Source organism: Oxyura jamaicensis, chromosome 8, assembly GCF_011077185.1.
Source record: "Oxyura jamaicensis isolate SHBP4307 breed ruddy duck chromosome 8, BPBGC_Ojam_1.0, whole genome shotgun sequence".
Classification (NCBI taxonomy): domain Eukaryota; kingdom Metazoa; phylum Chordata; class Aves; order Anseriformes; family Anatidae; genus Oxyura; species Oxyura jamaicensis.
The window spans coordinates 24,795,107-24,819,262 of NC_048900.1; the positions used below are offsets into that span (position 1 = coordinate 24,795,107).

Consider the following 24,156-nt stretch of genomic DNA (forward strand, 5'->3'; position numbering starts at 1 on the left):
TTCATTTTTGCTGCAGCACCAAATTCTTATCTAACACAGCAACAGTAATAAATAAATAAATAAATAAATAAATAAAATAGGAAAGAAGGTCCCCCTGCACAATATATGGTGAAAGAAATAATGAAAAGTAACTCTAACAACATCAAAAATGATATAAAGCCAACTGATATAAAATGATATAAAGCCAAAAATGATATAAAGCCAACTAGCAGATAAAATGACACATAGCTTTCTAAAGCTTCAGAAATGCTTCAGAAATTTCTGCAAGGACGCATTCCCTCATGATACTCTGAAGTCCAAAGTTTTCCATTAGGATGAGCTGAGCACAGTAGTTTCGCATATGCACAAAAGTTAAACATTCTACGACACAAGACACCACCCTTTGTGGAAAATGGATATTAGTCATGATAAAATCTGTTTTTCCAAAATAACTTAAACAATGATACAAAGACCCTGCATCTTTCTATCACTGAAGCAAAAAAGTCACATTAAAGATGAAAAACATAAGTCTATTTTGTTTATTCTCTATATCATGCACTATTTCCTGTTTGATATTCACGAGCCCTGTCTTGTGAACTATTCAAGAATTTTATAAGTTTATTATTGTATTAAAAATATACCATTCACCTGTGAATGTAATTATCCAAGTATATTGCCTCTTCAGAGAAACATTACATTCAATCATCCCCAAAGTCTTGGAATAACCTAGAAAACCATGAATACAGGGTAAAACACATTCTCTCTCAGACTTGAAAGTGTTGGACATTCAGCTAGAACTATAATTGCTCTTATTACACAAGACTAGTCAAGGACTCCAAAAGCAATACATTCGATCTGTTATTTTGTTTTTTGCTTGTTTGTTTGTATTTATGATGATTATGAAAGAATATCAGGAACTAAAAGGCAGAAAAAAATAATTTGGACATTAGTAGGAAAGTTAGGAAACAACCACAACCTAGCTAAAGCTGTATAAAATGAGATATAGAATCGGAAATATCTACTTCTAGTCTAATCTCTTACTACCATAGTATCCTAGCATATTCATTAGGCATGATATGCCAAGGTGCTGGATGATTTAAATATCTACTTTCCATTTTCTAAAGTGGGATAGTCTCTCAGCACTAACTTCATATCCCAAGCGCTGCATAACTCCTAAAAATGAAAGCATCTTCTAGATTCTTATATACATATATATGTATATATATATATATTCTTGCTGTGGTAATGAAATTGGCAATGCAAAGTTATCACCTTAATTTTAGATCAGTGTCTTTTGTATAGTTAGTGACATATTCTTTTGTAAAAAAAAAAAAAAAAAAAAAAAAAAAAAAAGGAATCTACCATTTCTTGCTTTCTCTGTAAAGTGAATGCCATATGTGTCCACCATTATGAATTGCCAGTAGAATTCAACTCCAAGTTTCACATTCCCATAAGTGAAGCATGAGCTTCAGAATCATGAGCAGGTAAGTTTTACTTCTCTGTCTCCAAGTTAGACCACACTGGCTGTTAGAATAAGCAAAACTGAATTATTAGAGATGGCATACTCAGTGTATTGTACTTTACTATCTGATGGCCAAAGGCATCTGAATGTCAGATGCTCCTGTCTCTGATTTTTGTTTTCCTTGCTTGCGTTGCAAGCGTCTTGGTTCTTGACATTGTCACATACACTATTCTAGGACCTACTGTGAATCTCCTTGGGCGGATACAGTTGTCCCCTCAGCCCATGAGTCCATTTAACTGTTTCTATTTCTTATCTAAAGAGACCTTCAGATGTGAAATCACAAGGAACATCTAATACATCCAAGTTTAAAAAACAAAAATAAAAGAAAAACTGAAGTGGGAAAACCTTATGACTTTGCATATATAATGAATACTAAGTATTGTCTTTTTCATTAATAAGAATTTGGCACACATCCAAAACACAGTTTTTAGAACTAAGCCATGAGCATCAGTTGTAAAGGGAGTCACCAGTATGTGCCTTTGTTCTCTAATATTTCTGTCATTTCTTTCAGGACTCCCCTGTGCCTTCTCAAAGTGGACATAGGAACATGATCCCAGCAAGATGGGCTCTGAACAGGAAGAGAAAGAATCTCTCAACTTTATTATTACTGGAGACAATTAAAAAAAAAAAAAAAAAAAAGAAAAAAGAAAACCAGTGTCAGAGATACTTACTTCGGAATGCCTCATGATAAGATATTTGCAGCATACACTAAAATTAAGCCACTGCCATACATTGATCCATTATCACTGCAGGAAGCTCTGAAGTTTATGCAATCTTATTTGAAAGTACATTAGCAAAGGTATAGAAGTTGATGCAAGAGAATAAAAGGGCCCATTTTCCAACATGCTGATCGTATTGAAATCTCACTGAATTCATTGGAAATTGGGGTTATTTTGCAATTCTTATAAAATGTTTGAAAACAGTGATTCCATAACAGGGACTCCATGAACTCATTTGTGATACCTGTATTCCCCTAGTAGTACATTTAGGTGCAGAAATCAGAGAAGGTTATCATAAAGTAAAGGTGAGAGGAGTAACTAGATTATTATTGGCAGCATGCAGTGTTGTCAGTGTACTTGGGATATGTGTAAAAATCATAGATAATGTATATTTATATGTATCACCAATATACAGCTGGATAAAAAGTAGTGGTCAACCAGACGTACCAGTAGTTGTATCTGAACAGTGGATTAGAATATTTAAGTTTCTTTTTGGACAACATATCAAACATTCAGCGTATTGAGGTTTTCCCAGAAACGTTTCCTAAACATAACACATTGTGATTTGTTCAGTTCAGAAAATGACATTGGTTTCTAAAGACTGACAAAAGGTGTCACGAATGAGAACATTTTAGCTTTTTTCAGTATTTCACTATTTATGGATTAATCTTTTATCCTAAGTGAATATAGAAAAATGTTACCATGGACAAATGAGAGTACTAGAAAATCTGCATCTTTGTAAAGATCTGATACTTCAGTGAGAGCAATGTCCGGGGCTGGAGTGTTCATTTGTCGCTGTTCTCCATTGATTTCAGCTAAATTCTGTACTAATGCCAGTGTACATCAGTTCACGTCAAAGAAACTTCATTGTGCCTGTTTGACTACATTATTTGAAAACTTATTTACATTGCTCAGGTCACAAGCTCTCTGACTTAACATATTTGCAAGAGTAGCATAAAAAATCTTAATTTGTCTTATTTTAACTTATGGAGATATACTATTTATGAGGAGTAACACAGTTATTTTTGTGGTAGACATTTTTTTCTTTTTAATCTTACACTCATTTCTCCCCACAGAAATTCTCTGAAGTACTTTATTCTGAGATGTTCTTATGCATGAGATGCATGCAGATACAAAAACATAGCAATTTATTTAGAAAAGAATGAATGCTTGAAAAAAGGAAACAAATTCAAATAAACAAAATCAGTATAACTCACACGCACACACACAAAAAAAGAGAGAATTGCCCTAGGAAAATGATGCAAACTTTGTGGTTGTTCTTGTTAATTAGACACTTCACCTACAAAAAGAAGTAAAAATACATCCAGGTATAGGTAAAAATTTTGTTCATTTTCCACAAATAGTACGTCTTTTAATAAAATAATCCTTTGGATTAATAGAAGAGATTTACAGCTTGATTAGCATTGCATTATATCAGAAAGTAAAATGGCTGTATCATTTACTGTGCTCCTATCATGTAATATAATATCTGTAACAGCACGCATGCTCTCACAATATTCTAACTTTACATTACTACAAAACACAATTTTTAAAAATTGTAAAGGTCTGTACAAACAGGAACGTATTTTAATACAGAAAACTTGACACTATCACTGCACTTTTCTTCAAAAATGTTCATTCCTTTCTTTGACATATTTTTGGCTTGCACAACAGGGTGCCAAACATTTGTGACAGCTTACAATAGAAAAACAATATTGCTTTTAGTTAACAATGTTAGCTATGAATATATATTGACAGCATTTTCACTGCAGATTTGCTGCCAACATAATACAAAGCAAATAGCATTCAATATGTTGGAACACTCAGGGGAACTAAAGAGTTTCAAAAACAAATTTATGGCATTAGGTGCTGAATGCTAAATCTAATGAAAATGCAAATTCAGAAGTATCTCCCGCACATACTTCATGCAAAGGAATACAGTTTGGCAAAGTGATAAAATAAAGATTGTTTAAGTCAGGAGAAAATTATGTTAAAATGCTTCTGCTTGTTTGACTTTTATAAAGTCAGTTTTACCCTTTCTGCTTTGTTTCATTCAAGTATATCAAAGAAAGATTGTTAAAAAAAAAAAAAAAAAAAAAAAAAAAAAGCCAAATAGCCAAATTCCAAACACTCCCCAATCTTCTGAGGAAATACAAATACATAGGTGTGTAATTTTAGTATTTGTAACTTTACTACTATCTATATATAACACAAGAATCACTGCTCCCTTGAAAGAACAGAAGCAAAGTTTTGCTTCCAAGTCTGTACATTTATTATCATCTACAGAATAAGCAATGCAGTGGATAGAATATATGATTTAAATCTTGTTGCAATACAGTAATGTACAGGAATGTTGCAGTGTCATCTCCTATATATTAAAAGATATTTGGTAAACCATTTATTGACAGTACTTTAAGTGACATGACATTAATAGTTTTTAAACCATTTATAAAACAAATCAAGGCAGGTTAACTTCAAGAAAGTTACTATCAAGTCACTATCAAGAAAGTAAAAACTGTTCAAATTTTGTAGCTGTGAAATTTAATTTGCTATGAAATCACAGATGTTCTTGATATTTATTATCACTCATCTACTATCAAGGAGTTCAACAATTAAAGCTAACAGTATCTGCAAGACATAAAAACGTAAAAAAGTTGGAAAAACATATTTAAATTTAATAAAGTTATTTAAAAATAAGTTTAATTTCTACTCACACAATCAGTACCAGTTAAAAATACAACTTAACGATGATGGCCAGTATTTGGTTCTATTATAGCTGTTTTCTTTCTTATTTTTCCACATAAGAATGAATGCATTTTATTTATTGCATTTCTTATATAAAGCTCTACGGGTTACTTACAAACTAAACATCCTGACTACAAATAACTATAACTAGAAGAAAAACGAGGTGAAAGATAACATTAATGAAACTATTTGCAACTGCTTGGGTCCTCTTAGTTTTAGTTTATATGGCTTTATTAAAACTTCTGATAAATTCTTGAAAAAAAAAATTTGCAAACTGTAAGTATCTGATAGAGCCAAGTTCTTTCCAATTAATCTAATATTCCCATAGTCTCTAATCTTCTAGTAAATCCTCAAAAAATACAAATGACTAAGACTTAGCAATCTTGATATTTTCTTAGATAGCCATAAAATGTTATAGTTTGTGGGAAAAAAATTGTTACCCTTCAGTCCAACTAAACTGTTGAAACATATTTTGCACATTCTAAACAGAAAAAATGGTATCTTATTTGTAGAACAATATATGTATTTAACCACTGAAGTGTAAAATTAGTATAATCCATAATTATAAAACACACAAAAACATTCAACAATTTATGAATGTCAGGTTTATTAGAAAGCTGAAGGTAACACAAAACCTATTTTAGGATCAAACTTGGCCATCACATACCATGAGGCCCATACTACTTGCTTCGTAGAACAGTCTAAGCTACAAAATTTTACAGTGCTTCCCACTATGGTGAGAGAGACACAATTCTACATTTAGATCCACAAAGAAAAATCAGGAACTGCAAAGCTTTGTTTTTTGCTAAGCTATAAATTTGAAAGCTTTCTAGTACATCAAGCACAATATGGACCTGTATATTATAAGCATCAAATGGGTATTTTTTTAAAAAGCTGAAAGACTCTTACACTGGTGAATATGGAGTAAACACAGTTAATTTGTTAACATTCACTCCATCTCTTTTCACTGACTGTCAGGGAAATCATATTTTACATTTTTTTCAGAATGTGCTTGGAAAGGACTTCCTGGTACTCCACACTAAATCTCACTGAAGGGTGACAACAGAAATCAATATGCATCTCTGAGGAATAATCTAGCCAAACATTTACATTTAGAATATTCATTTGTATTTATGCATGAGAAATTCTTGGCAAAATGAAATTCTCTTCCTACATGTATACAATCTCTTTTTGTAGGCTGATTTTTATAATGTAGGCTGTACTTATAATAAAATAATTTTTATTACTCAGATTGGTTTGTGATAAAAACAGGTAGACTTCAGGCAAAATAACAATTTACATAGGTAAGTAGCTGTATTAACCTTTACTTCACAGAAATTTGTTTGTCCTTCTGCAGCCATAGGAAGAGATGGCCCACAGGAAATGGCTACTGTATCTGAATCCTAGCTATTCCAAACCCATGGAATTGCCATCCCACAGGCCTGCCAGGAAGGATTCTGTTTAATCTGGCTATTGAAGCAATTTAAATCTAACACAAGGTACTCAACATCAATGTAAAGTTTCAGGGGCAAGCATGTCCTACCATAAATCCCACAACATTCTGTAGTCCTCTGATGTTGGCATTAGTTTTGTCCCCAGAGCTCACAGAACAGAATACAAACATACAAGAAGATGCAATATAAGCCACATTCTACTTCCTGTATCACTCCTGATGATAGTCTTGCACTAAAGTGTGCAAAGGCATATGGAAACCTGCTAAGAGAATTTATACCCCAGTCTATAAAAAAATTAATAAATCTTTTGTGTGAAGCTTCATGTGAGTTTTCACCAGGTAGTATGAGGACAATCAACACAACCCTCTACAAAAAAAAAAAAAAAAAAAAAAAAGTTACACTACTAGAAAATTAAATAAGCATTCTGTAGAGAATCACCATTTCAAGGCAAGAAAAATACAATCAGATTTGTCATTCCAATAAAAGCCTGTTGTACCGTTGTATTGTGTAAATTCAAGAATCTGAATTCACGGACCTCAGTGTTCAGTTGGAGGTTAAATGTATGAAACAAGAAAAAATGATGATAAAATATTCTTCTTACAGTTGAAAAATATAGTAAGGAAGTAGTTAACTAATTTGTTGTCACTTATCTTTGGAAACTAGTGAGGGAAAAGGAGACCACAAACAGAAACAATAATCCTGCACAGTGACTGCCTTAGAGAAAACAAATGTTTGGGGGCAGATTACTTATATTGCTTACACCAAGCTACTAAAAGCTTTAGAAAGATTATCCTTTCAATGACAGGGTAAACTATATTCAGCAACATACAGTAGATTTAGCAGAAACACATGCAGTTGTTTTAAATCTATACTGAATAAGTTCCACTGTATATACATCCTTTAGTAAAAATAGTAATAAAAAACTCATTTCTACTTGAACAGCCTTCTGAGTTTTAGCTCCTACATAACATAATGCATATTTAGACTAGCATGTTATTTAGTAAAAGATGTCCAAACAAGATGATTTGATGTTGGAATAGTCATCTCAGAACAACCAGAGCAATGTAAGGTAAAATAATTGTCAAGTCAATCTCTCGCTTACAGTTTATTGCAGAAATAAATTGAACTCTGCTCTAGCTTTCTGACACGTAATTCTGATACTAATGGGTTCAAATCCATTTCTCTTTGCTCTCCTTCCTAACAGGAAGTTTATGTAATACTGTGTCAGAAATCTACCAGTTACTGGCTAATGTTTCCCTTAAATAAAAAGTCTCTGCCTGTAATAGTATTAACAGCTGCCATCAGTTTACTGTAATGAGCTGCAGTTCATCATGGTAGTGCCACTATGAAAATTAGAAGCTTCCATGGAGCTTCTCAATTCACAAAAAAAAATATCAAACCATCACGAGCAGCCGTGTAACAGCAGATATGACCTACCTAATGCTTACAGGCCAGATCTTAAACTGATGTAACTGTACTCAATCATTATAATTATAATCAGTTGATGATACTGTGTTATGTATCAAAAACCCAATAGTTCTACTGTGAGGGTCAATATTTAATTCTATGTTATTTTTCATAATTTCTCAAAGCAAAAAAAATTGCATTACCTTTGTTTTACAGAAAACTTCACAGTATCTTCAACAGGAAGATTAAAATATTTTTGGCTGCAGGAAACATAATGATCTAATTATACCTATTGTAATATCTTGAGTGACCTATACAGTGCAGAATCTTCAGTTTCAATTAACGTTAGAAAAGAAAATAGATCAGCTTCAAACCATACCTTTTTAATTTCTTTCCTCCTTTAAAAAAATAAACTTTAAGCTTGATATTTCCAGAATTTTATAAACCAAGCATATGTTTATAAGAGGTATAGCAATGGAACAAAATATGTAATTGTAACTAGGATGGGATTTTCTGAGGCATTTAACCCTTTATTAACTTTGCTCCCACTGAAATCAATGGGAGATACGCTACCTCATTCTACCATAAGAGACAAATGCTATTTTCAGATTCCACTGGCAAAAACAAAAATATCTTTTGTACAGGGTTGAATTTGATGGGTCGTTGTACTTCTGTTGTTTTCCTAGAAAATCTCTTTACCTGCCCTTCAAAACTACTGGTAAATATAAGGCATACCCAGGCTTTTTAAAGCTTCTCTAGGAAGAGATTTTGGGATTGCAGAAGAGGGGACAAAATAGACCACAAGTTAGTAACTTGAATAAACTGTATAAGTAAATGGAAATACATGTTTATAAAATCACAAATATATGCAGAAAGTGAACAGATAATTAATTTCTTATGACACAAAAAATGACACAAAATATTAACCATATATTTTAAAAAGAAAAGTACTCTTCATACAAACTGCATAATTAATCTGTAGAACTCATTGCTTCGAGTTCACAAAAAGTACAATCATATTAAATAAGAATGATACATTTCATAGAGTCTATCTATCCCTGCTATGAAAAAGCAATCTGGAGGCAATAACTACAACAAACTTGGTGACTTCTGACAGCCTGAACCTAATTTAGACTGGTGGAAACTCCATGGTATCGCAACAAGCCATGTTCTGGAGCTATATTCCAGGCTATTTCCTGGAATAAACAGTAGTGACACTACATGCTTTGAAGAAGGTAAGTTTTCAACATTTAGTGAGTTAGGCTAGTTAAGAGAAGGACCAGTTGCTCTTGATTCTCTTGTGCAAACCAAGAACAACATGATTTGGACTCACAAGCCCTGAGTCATGTTTGGCTTTCCAAGACACTTGCAGAAAAATGTGCTGAACACTGGCATTAAAAATGAGTTGCTGGTTGATGAGTGAATCCATACTGGCTAAAAGGGTTTATCAAATGCACGGTCTTTTCAACAAAGTGCACTATTATTACTACATCCTTGTGGCACTTGTTCTGAAGGAGGTTATAGATGCTTAGGATCAGTGAAAGATTTACCACTCTTAACAGTTCCTTTGCTCCATCTAACAGCTTCCAAACAAGCAAAGTGAAAGGCTCTTACTGAGTATAATACAGCACTACACTAACTTTCAAGAATTTACTTATCCTGTTTATATTAACTTTTCCATTTTCACCCTCAAAATTCAAGTTTTCTCCACTTTTTCCCCGTTTATTGTAATGTTTCAGAAATGTAAAGACATTCTGTGCACAGTGACCCAATATTCGGTCATTGGGTTCATATTGGGTTCTCATGTTAAAATTACAGGTAGCAAACAACAGCAATGAAGGATTGCATGATCTCTCTAATCCTAACTCCAGCAGTTAAAAGAAGAATATGGGATTACTGGAGGCACATTCTTAATACACTTGATCACAATCAGCTGCCATAACACTGGCTGCTTTACTGTTCTCTCCAAATTATTTCTAAACTAATTACATTCTATGGAATATCACTACTATTTCCTTCTTAGATTTTTTTTTTTTTTTGGTGGCATCCCTTGCTTCTCTCATATCAGCTGCTCATCTTGGTGTCATCCAAAAACTTACTCAGTCCACTGTCTATGTCATTAATAAAGGTCCCAGGTCTTAATAAAGACCTTAATAAAGGTCTATACCATTAATACTGGTCTCAGTACAGACCCCTGAGAGATACCACTTGTCACATCACTGATCTCCACCTGGACTTAGAGCCACTGACTGCAACTCTCTAAATGTGGCCAGAGAGCTAATTCCTTACCCACTGAATAGTCCATACATCATTCCATCTCTCTCCAATTTAGAGAAAAAAATATTGTAGGGGACCAGATCCTTACAGAAATCCAGATAGATGACATCAGCTGCTGTTCCCTTGTCCACTGATGAAGTCACTCCGTCACAGAAGGTCAGGCACAATTTGCCCTTGGTGAAGTCATGTTGGCTGTTTTGAATCACCTCCCTATCTTCTATATGCCCTAACATGACTTCCAGGAGGATCTGTTCCATGATCTTCCCAGGAAGATCTGGGAAGATCTGCCCTGCCGTTTACACAGGAAATGGTTTCCCTGTCCCCATAACATGAAGTAATCTGTATATATTTTGATTTGGTTTTATCTTCAGGTTTCAACCGTCTCTGCATAGTATCTCAACATGGCTCAAATATAGAATATTCTGCATGGGAAAGACTAAAAAAAAAAAAAAAAAAGAGAGAGAGAGGGAGAGAAAGAAAGAAAAAAACTAAAAGGAGGAAAGTTTAAAGATTTCACTTTTATTTCTTCAATGTGATTTTTTTTTTCTTTTTACTTTAATTCTATGTTTCCACATTCTGATGTAAACACTTTGCAGTCATAGAAGCAGAATTAAATCAAATATGTACAGAAGACAATTAACACTGGAACTAAAAAAGGAGGTATTTAATCATTAAAAAAAAAAAAAAAAAGTTTTTAAAATGAAAGAAAAGCAAGCATGTCACATCACTGACATCAAAATCATCACAGTGCTGATTTTGTTTATGGCATTTATAATGTATTTTTGACATTCAGAGTGACAGATGCCACCATAATAGGAAATTAAACACACCTGGCCATTAGTTTCCTGCAAGCAAAAAACAAGTGTTAAAACTGAAACATACAGTATGCTTGCAATAATTACAAAACACTGACATCTAAAATTTTCTTAGAGACAACTGGAATAAAATAAGTTTATGAATTTAACACTCTCGTGCCAAAAGAGAATATTTCATCAGGACAGCATTTGTTTTACCAACATTGAATATTGTCTATGTCTACTAACCTATCTGTATTCATTACTTTTCAAAGGATAATACATGTCATGACAGCTGTGGATAATTTCATGGAGATGCACAGTATATTGTACTTACCAAAGCTTCACACGCATCCTCAATCTATTCCAAGCAGAACAAAATTATTGATCCAAAATAACATTATATGTACTTGAAAGGATTCCAACTTGGAAGAATCATCATTTATAAATCTAATTTTATACATGACCAATATAGGCACAAGCTTCCAAAATGGCAAAATTATTTTTCTTCAAAACTGCAGTATGTTCAATTGATTTTTCTTTTTTTAAATGTTGAGATGAACATACAATCTATTTTAAATTTCATCACTTTGTTTCTTATTTAATTAACATTTCATACAGCTTCTTCAGTAAATAAATAATTACTTCAGTCACTATACATTTCATCTAACCCTATGCACCTTTGAGTTAAAACAAACTTAGATCACTTTCCAAAGTAGAGGTCAGTGAAACTACTTTTAGATATTTCAAAGGCTCCTTTAAATAATCCAATTTTTAATATACATTTCAGACAATTCAAGCACTTCCCACAAAAAAAAAAAAAAAAAGTCATGATGTATCCATATTTTACATGCTATGGTTCCATGAGGTTTTATAAAATATGCATCATGAATCTAGCTATACCATTCTTACAATTTTTTAAAGTTGAATGGCATATACCATATGCAAAAATAGTTTACTTACCCTGTAGTAACTACAATTACTTAAAAGATGTTGTCCAAATGAACTCAACTGTCTACCTCATGTTTTCAAGGCAGACAGATATGTATGTACAGCAATTCTGCACTTTTTCTTTTTTTATGACAGTAATAAGAGGCCAAGCAAACTAAAAAATCCAGTAACAGTAATAAATAATTACTGAAAATCTAATGAAATAAAGACACTAGACATTTTACAGCTTTTTTCTCTCACCATCTCCCCAATCCTCCACCCCCACAAAAACCAGCAGGGAAACGAAAAAAAAGAGAGAGAGAGAAAACTAACAGTAAGACCTCTAAGCATTTATAATGTCCAAGTATGTTAATGTGTCTTACTTTTGCACCTTGCATAACTTTCTAAAGAAGATTATTCTTTTTCCTGGTCTATATTCACACATAATAAAAACAAAAAAGTAAACAGAATATCTTCAGTTAATATTCTATTCTCAATCTAAGTGCAACTGAAGTTCAACAGAGAGAACGTCTTGAAGTAGACACCATTTTGTTCTTTGATTTTAACCTTGTTTTGGATTGATTTCATAACTCTAGGTAATGATCACATCCTAGTTGACAAATATCTATTTTTCTCCTCTATCCTTCTCAGTATGTTTTGTCACCTTTGTGATTAAGAACTCATAATGTGTTTATTGACACTTTCAGAACAAAATTTGGCACTATTGGAAACCCCTTATGTTGAAAATTCTTTTTTTAATCTCAGTGATAATTTCATTTCTGAACATGATTCATCAGACAGCAGAGTTTTTCAGAGTACATACACATAGAGAATATATTGTATGACCTAGATGGGCAATGGTATAATATGGTTTCTGTTCTTTAGAGTAATTAATATCCTCGAAGACATTTTTAATCTTTTAATCATGTTGCTTTATTCAACTCTTATCTCTTCTCAAATTTATCAAAATTTTCCAGTACAGAGATCACCTTTCTCTAGAGTGACTACAGTATCTGGAACAATGAATGCCTACTACTTGGTAGAATTTTTGGATATAACTCCCAGGAGAAATAATTACTCTTTTCATCTATAAAATACTAGGATACCAGAATTGGAGGATATTTTTATAATTTATCACAGCTACACACATTTCTTTTTTTCTCAGTTCTCAGACAAGTCACTCTTGCTACTAAAACCTTTAATGATAATAGCTTAGAAGTAATTGTTCACCTGAAAAACTGCCTATTTAAAATACTTGAAATGCAAACTGAATGTGACATATGTTCATCCAATTTCTGATCTCACAGAGAAGGATTTTGGCAAAATTGTAGACAGTGTTATAGGGGCCTGTGGTGGTTTTACCATGCTAGGCAGTTGAACACCACAACCGCTCTCTCACTCCCCCTCCTCAGATGAGGAGGGGAAGAAGTAAAGGAAAGAACAACTCACGGGTTGAGATAAGGATGGTTTAATTAAAGAGAAAAAAAAATATATATATATATATATATTATTAAGGAAATATTAATTAAACAATTCAACTAAAGGGAAAAAAGGGAAAGGGGAAGAGGGAGGGGGAAAGGGAATAACTAAACAAAACAAGTAAAGGCTATGTGGAAGTGCAGAGGAAAGAAATTACTCTACTTCCCACAAATGAGCGATGCTTGACCACGTCCTTGAAGCAGGGCCTCAACGCACGTAGCCGGTGTTCGGGAGGAGGACAGATGTTTTCGCAACGAGAGCCCACCCCTCCCCTCTTTTTCCACCTTTTATTGCTGAGTGGGACATCATATGGTATGGAATATCCCTTTGGTTGGTTTAGGTCAGCTGCCCTGCTGATGTTTCTTACTTTTTTGCCCACCCCCTAGGAGGGTCAGAGAGAGTCCTGATGCTGTGCCAGCACTTCTCAGCAGCAGACACAACACTGGTGTGATACCACTGCTGTTCTAGCTACAAGTGCAGAGCGCAGCACTGTATGGGCTGCCGCAGGGAAAGTTAACATCCCAGCCAGACCCAGTGCAGGGCCAAGGCTGAAGTTAAGAGGAAATAAATTCTGCCCAATATAGAGCATTACCTAGAAATAGACAGTAGCTTGTGAAACGTGAATATTTAGAGAAATTGGAGGCTTTGCCCATCAGAACACATGTTCCACAGCAAATTCTGTTTTCTTCATTCTTCCTTTCATGGCTGTTGTGAGTGTAATCAATGCATGATTATAGGCCTTATCTATAATATATCAGGGTTTTTTTTGTTCTTTCCAGTATCACTGTTTATCGAATGCACTGAACAAGTGACTAAAGACATCCACAGTTCAGATGTTATCAGACCAACTGATTTCCAAGTCAGAAACCATATGGGGAGACCAAAAGGCCAAATGTTACATCTCACAGACATTTTATATGATAGTTTTTTCTTCCCATAAATATAAACCACTAGCTATTTTTTTTAATAATTTTTCTTTGCTAAAAAGAAAAATTTAAATAATAACGAAATGTGTGATGTTGAAAGACCAAGTCATAAGGAAGAAGTTTGTTTACCAGTTTGCAATAAAACAAAAGTTATACTGGTTCTGCTGTAGTGTAGGGAAAAGTAGTAAATATCAAATAAACTTATTGTAAAATGCTAAAAATAGTTCTGAAAAGACTGGGGCTCTTATTTCTATGCTACATAACTTAGTTCCTTTACCTGCCCTTCTTGCTGAAGCACAATGGTAACCTAAGACATACATAACACAAGGAAGGAAGCAATCATTCTGTAAAAGACTTATGTACGATAGTGAACAACAAATTAGGGTGGGTTTCCATAGTGATAAAAGCAACAAAAGGCTGCTGCAGTTTTCAGCTGTCTATTCTAAGGCAGTTACAGAGCAAAGGGACGAGAGTCTCTTCTCCATAAACTGGGATATCAGTGTACTCAAAAATGCCCACTCAATTTTAGTTCCACATTATGAAGAAAATATTGAAGGAATTGGAAGGGGAATAATAATGATAATTAATAGTAATAAAAAATAATAATAATACCAAGAAGTTCTGCAAGACGCAAAAGCGTTAAGTGCTATGGATTTGGATTTCATGGTTGGATTTCATGTTACCTTAAAAATGCAAATTCCAATGAGTACTTTTTCCTGCACATCTCCTCTGTGAATTATCTGATGTTGAATAAGAAATGATCTCATACTACAGCCTTTCTGCCATTGGGAACACTAATGGGGTCTCTTGCCCATCTGGCAGTCTGCTCTCCTGAAACTTACAGGAATTCCTGTCCAGTGGGGTTGAAACTGGCCAAGAGTTAAAAAGCTATTGAGGGGGAAAGAAGAGGAGAAAGATCATTAGCCACACAAAAATCTAGGCTACCAAGTGTAACATAGACTGTATGATCATATAAGCCTTGTTTCCCTGGGAAACTAGGCTAATTATCAAAGGTCTGGAAAGATTCACTTATGACAAAAGTCCAAAGGCCCCAAAAGCAGAAAAACACTTAAAGCTAAAATACTCTATTGGATAGAGAACTGAAAGAACCATACATGATAGCTAGGTTAAGAGACAAATGATGAAGAATGTGATAATCTACAGAAACAGAAATGTTAGTCAAGGATAAAAAGGATTTATTTGTACCAAGAGGAGTTATTAACAAGCAGAATTACAAGAAGGAATAATGTGATTAACTAAAGGAAAGCTTTAGGCTAAATATCAAGCAACAGTGTCAGTGAGAGAAGTCTATGAAAAAGGTTTTCTAGACATTAGTGATGGAAGCTCAATGGCTTAAGACAATGAAAACTGCACTGTAAAAAAAAATAGTACTCTACAGAACAATGCACGGGTAGTTAGATTGACAAGAATATCTATCTCAAAGTTTCTTCTTAACACTTCTCTCTAGATTCATAACACACTATAGGGCACTGAACATACTGTAAAAATCACTACTAACTGGTAGTAGAACTGCAAACTAAATCAAAAATACATCCGCTACAATTATGTGTTCCTAGTGTTTATATGACTCTTGCTTTTACACTGTTACTTTTTCATTCACCTTTTATCAATTTACCCACTGTTGGGTGTCAAGGTTTGGTCTGATGCAACAGGAGAAACAGAATGGATGATTTCTAAGTCAGATGATGAAAGGAGGTTGCTTGTTTTCTCATGATACCTTTGAAATTAATTTCATTGTGACTAAAGGCTTTAGTATGGAATATCAAACAAGACTGGAGAGATTTGCATAATAAGAACATTTTCAACATTTTTTTTTTTTAAGTCAAAGTATATTAGTTCAGAATTTGAAGTTGAAAAAAGAGGAACAGTAAGAAGGAAATGTAAAGTATACAATAAGTAAAACTAATAAATTTAGCTACTATCTTTGAGTCCTCATCTAAATGGCTGAAACCAGACTTGGGATATGTAAAAGCATAGATATATCTACCCCCCACATCACCTATATGATATACTAAAAGCAAGTATGATATTATATGAATAATTATTTATATATAGTTATTAAGATATCTACTTTTACAAATAAAGTGATTGAAGTTACTTCTGCATTTGTGCAACATTTTTAGGCAATTCTGAATAGTATGGTTTTGGTTGTTATTATTTTCTAGCAAAACATAAAAGAAAATAATCAAAATGTACAAACCAGGTTATACAGTATGTTTGATATAGCAATTTCTAACAGTCATTTAATATAGCTGAGCTGCAGTGACTAATACTGCCTGTGTCCGCTAGTACAAAGACTTAAATAAGGTTCCAGACTAGATTACGTTCATGCAGGTCTCGTTTTAACGGAAATTGGAGAGATGAAAAAAAGATTATAGGAAGACACATTATAAAAACAGACCTCACAAGTCAAACTTAATAGTGAAACCGTTCTCTTTCATGTAGACAACCATGAAAACAAATATCCTGTAAGCACTAGATATATATTGTATCTTTCTACCAGATCTCTTTGCCTCCTTGAGACAGATTCCCATTCATCTCATGACTATATAATTTGATCATAGTTGACTAAGGCACAGCAGGGGAAAGGGTCTGTCTGATAAAGTATCAGGCTCCAGGAAGACAGATAAACAATTTCATGATTTCTAGTTGTAACAGGAATGGTACAGTGGTGGATATAAAGATATTAGTTTCATAGCAATACAAATATCAAGCTTCTGCAATTTTTTTCTTACTAAACGTGTGTTGGGGTTTTTTGTTTGTTTGTTTGTTTTTTCACATTAGGTGAAAATGACAGTCTGATTATGACAGACTATGACAGGATGCCAGAATAAAATGTAAGGTATATAAGTAATAGTATTTGAACAGCTCTGGTGGACTTCGTTTTCATACATTAACAAATCTATTTGGTTTGTGTATATTAACACAAGTGTGCTACACCTATTACCAATTAATTCAACTGTTATGTTATCTTTGTAATTATATCACATCTTAGTTGAAAAACATGGTGATATCTAGTCAGGATGATACCTGCTTTTACTTATAAAAATTTGAAGGACAGAAACATATTTTACAGCAAAGCAATAGTTACAATCCCTGAACAGCATCTCTTTTCTTTAAGAATGAAAGTATCTTATATTCTGGAATAAGCACTTCTTAAAGTTGTCGTACTGTTTAATTTAGTACGTACTTACCTGTGATTCTTTTACATTTTCAACAGTGAAGTTGAACCAAACTCGAAAGCGTGGGTTACAGGTATCTGGTCGAATGAACAGGTCATATTCAAACTCTGTGATGTGGTCCACCCGTCCAAGATTACCTAATGAGAACATATGAAAAAGAACGTATTTTAATAAATGGCTGAAAAAAATCCAGAACAGGAGCTATACAGAGAAAAGTTTTTAAAAATTTACCTCCAATGTTTAAAATATCTCATATATGTATAAGAGGCTTTACAAAAGTTCAGAATCATTTTTAAATGACATGATTATAACCACAAAGTAAGATACATCTAATACATACCAGTATGCAAAATATATTTGAATACATAAAAAAAAAAAAAAAGACAAAAGACTGCAAGGGCTTTTATTATTCAATCAATTTGACTTTTTGTCTTCTCTAATCTTATTCTTTCAGTTAAGTGTCCTACCACCCTTTTTGTTATTCCATTTTTGTTCCCCACTTTTCTGATAAAGTTTTCATTTGCTGCTCATGTTCAAGCACCTCTAAAATTAAATAGTTTCCAGCTTTTCACATGACACATCTGGCCAGTGCTGTGTCCACAGATGGCCAGGACTCCATCCCCTTTGTTATTCAAAAGCCATCTTAATACATCTCCTTTACCATTTGGGGCCACTATCAGCTCCTTCCACAGAAACAAATGAGGCTATAAGATTTCACTTTAGCTTTTTACTGGTGAATTTCATGGAATAAAATTTTTAAATGTAGTCAGAGCTATTCCCCATGGCATTATTTAGCAAGTAACCAAACTGGCTATAGAAGAAAAGTTCAGCACCAGGAAACATGCTAAGTGCTTTTAAATTGCTAACTTGCCATTTCGCCTTTGAAATGTGCCAAGAAATCTAAAGGCAGGGCTTAGACTGTCCATTTCATCTATATACTACAAAAATAACACTTCACATTTTCCTCATACAACCCAAAACCCATCCTATCCCATCTTGCAAGACAGGGTCATTCTCAAATGCTGCTTTACATGCAAGAAAAAGATTAGCAGTGTAAAGACAACCTATTTTTATGATTCCTGATATACTGGGAGGTTGGATATATGGTGTTGGGTTCAAATAGTTATTTGTAATATTGGAGCTAAACAACTCCCTCCTCAGCAAGTCTCATTCCAGTTTGTATGATTGTTCATTGGTAACACACTACTAAATATGAGCAAAAGTAGCAAAATTTGGCTGATCAGATATCTTGGGGTGGAGGAGCAGGAAAAAAAAACACTTTCAAATCTGTTCACCAATATATTTTCAGGATGTCTTCCTTATCCTAAATTGTTTCTGGCTTTACCAATTGAAGAGTGAACACTTCCAATCTTCCCTATTTTTAATGTTATGCTCTTCTTTCCTGCCCACAGTCTTCTTTTCAGAACAAAATTCTCCTCACTGATTCCCACTGCAGAAAATCGCTTCATGCTAACAATCTGTTCCTAAACACTTGCCTGAAGGATACATTTGGAATATGAAATATTTGAGAAAATGGCAATATTTTACAGTGCGAATACCTTCTCCAAACATAAATAAAGTCATCTGTCATACAGGGTGCTCGTGTCCAGGCGCTGGCAGGGCCTGCAGGAGCAGCTTTGAGGAGAGGCCGAGGCTGCTCCATGCTGGTCACAGCCTGCTCCAATGGCCCCACTGGAGGGCATGGCCAGGCCTCTCAGAGACATTGGTGACACGTCTGTCAAGGTGAATTTGAGGCAAAACATGGCACACAGGCAGGGAAGAAAGCTGAGGAGCAGCCCCGCAAGCACCAAGACCAGAGGAGGCAGTGAGGAGGTGCTCCAGGCCAGGTGCCCCTGCAGGAGCAGACAGGTATCTCCGGGAGGACCCACGCTGGAGCAGGGGAAAAATGTGAGGAAGAAAAATGAGCAGAGAGGGGCTATCAGGGACCGCCCTCTCTCTAGGTCCCTGTGATCTTTGTGAGGGGGCAGGAATGAAAGAGTGACATTGATCTGGGAAGGAGGGAGAGGTGAGAAAGGTGGATTTTAATTTGTCTTTGTTTCTCACTACTCACCCCTATTTCAATCAGCAATAAATTAAATTAAAAAAAAAAAAATCCCCCCTTTCAGTTCATTTTGCCCAGGAGCTAAATGGGTAATTGGTACGTGAACTTCCCATCTTTATCTTGACCCACAAGCATTTGTATCTTATTTTCTTCCCCCCTTCCTGTTGAAGAGGCGGAGTGAGAGAACAGCTGGGTGGTCCGAGCTGTTTAGCAGTATAGGTTGGATTCCAATTACCTTGCACAACAATAATAATAAGGTTACATGGAAATAATAATAGGGACGGGCCACAGTTCAGGTCATGGGTCACGAGCTCTCTCCGGACATAGCTTAATGCATGGGCACCCAGAGTCACTGCAGCCTGAGTTGTGCATGTGAAACCGGGGGATCCTCTAGGATTAGGGCAGCAAGCTGGATGAACACAGACTGTGAACTAGGTCCAGCATGTAAACTGCTATGTATACATGCCTCCAATGATCCCAGCAGTCCCACATAAGGAGTAAGTTATCTGCAGCACAGACCAGGAGGTATAAATTCTGATGGAAGTATTTCCAAATGAGGAAGCAAAAGCATTTAAATTTACATTTTAAATTCAAAGATTATAAAAAACTTAAACTGCAAGCCATGGGAAACTAAAAGATGCAGTGAATAAATAAAAACAGTGCAAAATGATATCTTGATTTCTGACCTAGTGCACATTTCTTCTTCAATATCAAACTGAACTGTTCTGGGGGCAGACAGCTCACTCTGAACTAATTCTTTGCAGAGTCCATAAGATCCCTGAACTAGCAATGGAGAATTCTACTGCTCTCAGAGAAACCACTGATGGTGAAGTGCTGGTACACTGGAAGCCAGTCTGTTCTGGAACAGCTACATAGCTATCTCAAACCCAGCAACAGTTATAACAATTTAATCACTGTGTGCAGGATTCCCTAGGACTCCCAACACTGTTTTTAATCTTTATCTCGAATACTTGATCTGAATGAATACTCACCTGCCTCTTTAATGAGTTTTTTTTTTTCCTTTTGTGAGTTGTATCTCACTTTATTGCCTTTTGCATACAGAACTGCCTCTTACTAGCCTCCTTCATAGTATATGTCAGCTGCTGTAGTCACCTGCAGCCATTTGCAGTTTAGTATCGTTTGTACATTTCATTAGCACGCTATTTCTTTTCTGTCTTCCAGATGCTAAATAGGCTGGACCTAACACTGATGCCTTTGGTAACCAATTCAACAAGTTCCTCGTGCTCAATAGACCATTGTTTGTAGTATCACAGCCTTTGCTCACAATCTGTCAGCCTAATTTCAACCCACACAGCAAGGTCATTAAACAAGACGGCAGTTTTGGTACAAAGAAGCCTAGAACTCTAAGAATAAAACACTTCCTCACTTTAAGGCATGCTTTGCAGAAAATGGACAGTACCACAGAAAAATATTTTTTGTGTGTCAAAGAAAGTATATAAACCTCCCAACATTAATCTCATAAACAAAGATAATTTTTCAGTGCTGCCTTCATATTGTTGTAATCATGGGAAATACATTTATGCTAATGTGTGAGAATCATATTCCAACACCACAGGTAACATAATGAAATGCATTAGAAACTATGAAATGGGAATTAAACATGGATTACACTATTCCATTTAGCCATTAAACCGTTTTAATATTTTAACAATTACAATAAACATTTTTTTCTCAAGCAAAACTTCTAAACTGCCTTTTTTTTTTTTTTTTACTCTCTATATAAGGTTCCTTAAGATTTGTCCTTTCATTTTTCAATGTAATGCATGATGAACTCATCAGCTAGATAATACCAATATTGTGTAAGGTTCCCACCAGTAGTTCACAGTAGTTGTATCATGACTGAAAATGCCTTCCCTTGCATAGATGTTGTTGTGTACATTCTTGCTCTAGTAATTCATGATATGAGTAAGAGAGTCTGTTCATAACTATATTGCTCAAGTACTTCCCTTTAAAATCAAAGAAAAAAGTCTCACACCACTAGAACATCAGATTTCCTTTACTTCATGTTCGCACCACACCATTCAACAAATAAAGAATATGGATCAATGAGATTGTAAGATTTTTTAAGTATCAACACTGCAAAATTTGTGTTTTGCATTATATTTGTGGAATAACACCATAAAAACATAAGATATTAATAATGTTATTTAAGGTATATGTAAAATTAATGAACTGATCAAGTAATGTGATCTGTGGGAGAAAAAAAGCCCAACAAAATAAGCAGTAAAAATTTGAACTCTTTTTTTGACACTGAAAGACATTTCTTGTTTTAATTTTCTTTTTGCAGCTTGGATGCACTTCTGGATGCCAAATAGTTTTCTGGCTATATCTTAAAAGTAAGATAAACAATTTGTTAGAATAGTCAACACTTTAGAAACCATTATGGACTTGTTCTCCTATTCACTCTGAAAATAGATGTTTTTTGTATTACTATTTTACTTTACAAAAATACTGGCACAGATCTTTTTTAAACTCATGGGAAGATGTGAACAAATTAGATTCCCAAATGTCTATAAACTGACTTTCACTTAGCCTTGAGGTTTGTTTTTAAGACATGCTCAATTTTCAGTCACAGTTCTGTTCAATACTCTTAGCATACTAAGAAAAGAAGAGACATCCCTTTCTTTAATCATTCAAGCTGAAATTTTTAATTATATTTGTTTAAACTGCTTTACAGAGTAATGTTTAGTGCAATAATCTCAAAATGTGAGTAGTAAAAGGGGTCAGTGGCGTGTTTCAAGTTTCCTTAAAAGTCAGAAAAAAAAACATTGCTATTTATTAATCATGCAACATACACTTAGTCCTCATAAAATATTAACATATATTGCTTCCTACATCAATAAGAAGTATACTTTACACAAAGAAAGAAAACCTGCTTAAGAAAATGCTAGCTGAACTTACTAAGCATTCTAACAATTATCATAAAAATGCTAGAAAATATAGATATGTTAAGCAATCCTAAAATCTTCTTAAACCACACATTGTGCTTTCCTACAGAGAATTTTAAGATGAAAAATAGACCTTGAGGGTCTTAGACAAGCCTGAGGCAATATAAAGAAAAAGGTCAAACACTCTGCTAAAAAGGACCGTTATCTTCAGAACAACAACTTATCAGCCAGCTTGCAGCCCTGCTTATTTACAGTTATTGGTCCCAGAGGAAGTGCACTTCAGCGCAGGGCGCGATTACTTTGTAATGAGTTTGCCAGAAATGGTAAAGGAAACTAATTTGTAACAATGTGCTGTTCCCTGCACATGAACTTTCTCAGACACTTTTTTTGTCCAGCAATGAATAACTAACTTCAGGCTCCCTAATAAGCAGTGAAAACAGAAGTGCACTAAAAACGACTGAGTTGCAAGCATGAATGTGCTGAAATATCAGTGATTATCCCTCTCAGCTGTCCATTACAGTACTTATGATGACCACCAATTCCCCTGTGGTGGATATATAGAATGCAGGTTTCAGGGGGTGGATTTGCACATGAAAATTAACACCATTTGGAAGAAAATAGCCTGCACCTGTCACAGATTAGCAACAAAAGGTCAAATGCCTCCTTTTACACCTAGAGCACTTGCATATTATGTGCCTTGCTTATAGGAGCCTAATTCTAGTTTCTTAATTCAGAAAAGTGAGCACCATGGTGAACTGAGGGGGTGGGGGGAGAATTAAACCTTGGCTAAAAGCTATCAATAAATCTATTGATCAAGTTACATATGAATGGAAGTAGCTGAGGCAATCTCTGTCTCTAAAAGAGGTAGTTTTTCAAAAAGAGAATTACACAAAGTGCTCTTCTGTTTTTGTCAATATGCTGCCAGGTTTTGAAATACTATTTTTCATCCACACAATAAAAATCTTGACAAGTAAGCAATAGAAAAATCACTAATACACTTGCAGCTGCATTTCAATCTATACAAATTCTTTAAACAAAAACAACCAAGAAACAGATTGGAATATACATCATTTTCACCAGTTGAACCTGGGATCAAGTCCAAAGACAGCCAAACAGTATTAATCTATGTTTTCATATAACTATGTATTTTACAAAATAATGTAGAGTGTGGAATACCCTGAGTGGAATTCATACTTAAAGATCACAAAAGACATTGAGATGATAATGCAAAGAAATTTTACTGATACGTCCTAAATGGAAGTAGAACTACAGGGACCAAGATCTGTAAAAACTTTCTTCTGTGAAAGATTAGATTTCTTCTGAAAGAAGCGCATCTAAGAATACCAGTTGTAAATTCCCACTAGCTTTATGTTCTTTGTCTGTGAAAAGAATTCATAAAAAATAAAAATAAAAAAAAGCTTGGTTTTAATAGTCCTAAACAACTTCTAAACAGCATTTGATTTTTAAATAAGAAAAAAATCTAATGAAATAGCAATGATCTTTGAAAACCTATGATTGTTTTGTATCATCTCCTGGACTCCTGCCCAAAGCATATGTCAAATCAAGATTCCTGAAACTGCAAAGAACATGATTTGAATAAAAACAAATGCAACTAAAAAACACATATAAATTAAGTGTAATGTATTTAAGTATTTTTAAATTATTAACATTGCACTTAAGATCTACCAAAATAATACTTACACTGCTATAGTTAAATCAAAGCTTTAAAAAAATCTCAACAGTCTTCAAC

At 34.3% G+C, this 24,156-nt stretch overlaps 1 protein-coding gene across 7 annotated transcripts in view; it reads right to left on the reverse strand.

Moving 5' to 3' along the window:
- BEND5 (BEN domain containing 5) overlaps positions 1-24,156 on the reverse strand; it is a 921,457-nt gene that overhangs the window by 857,563 nt on the left and 39,738 nt on the right. For all 7 annotated transcript variants that reach the window (XM_035333426.1, XM_035333424.1, XM_035333425.1 and 4 more), the window contains exon 3: positions 17,448-17,572. In XM_035333426.1, coding sequence (XP_035189317.1) covers positions 17,448-17,572 — 125 coding nt within the window. The remainder of the gene's footprint in view (positions 1-17,447; positions 17,573-24,156) is intronic.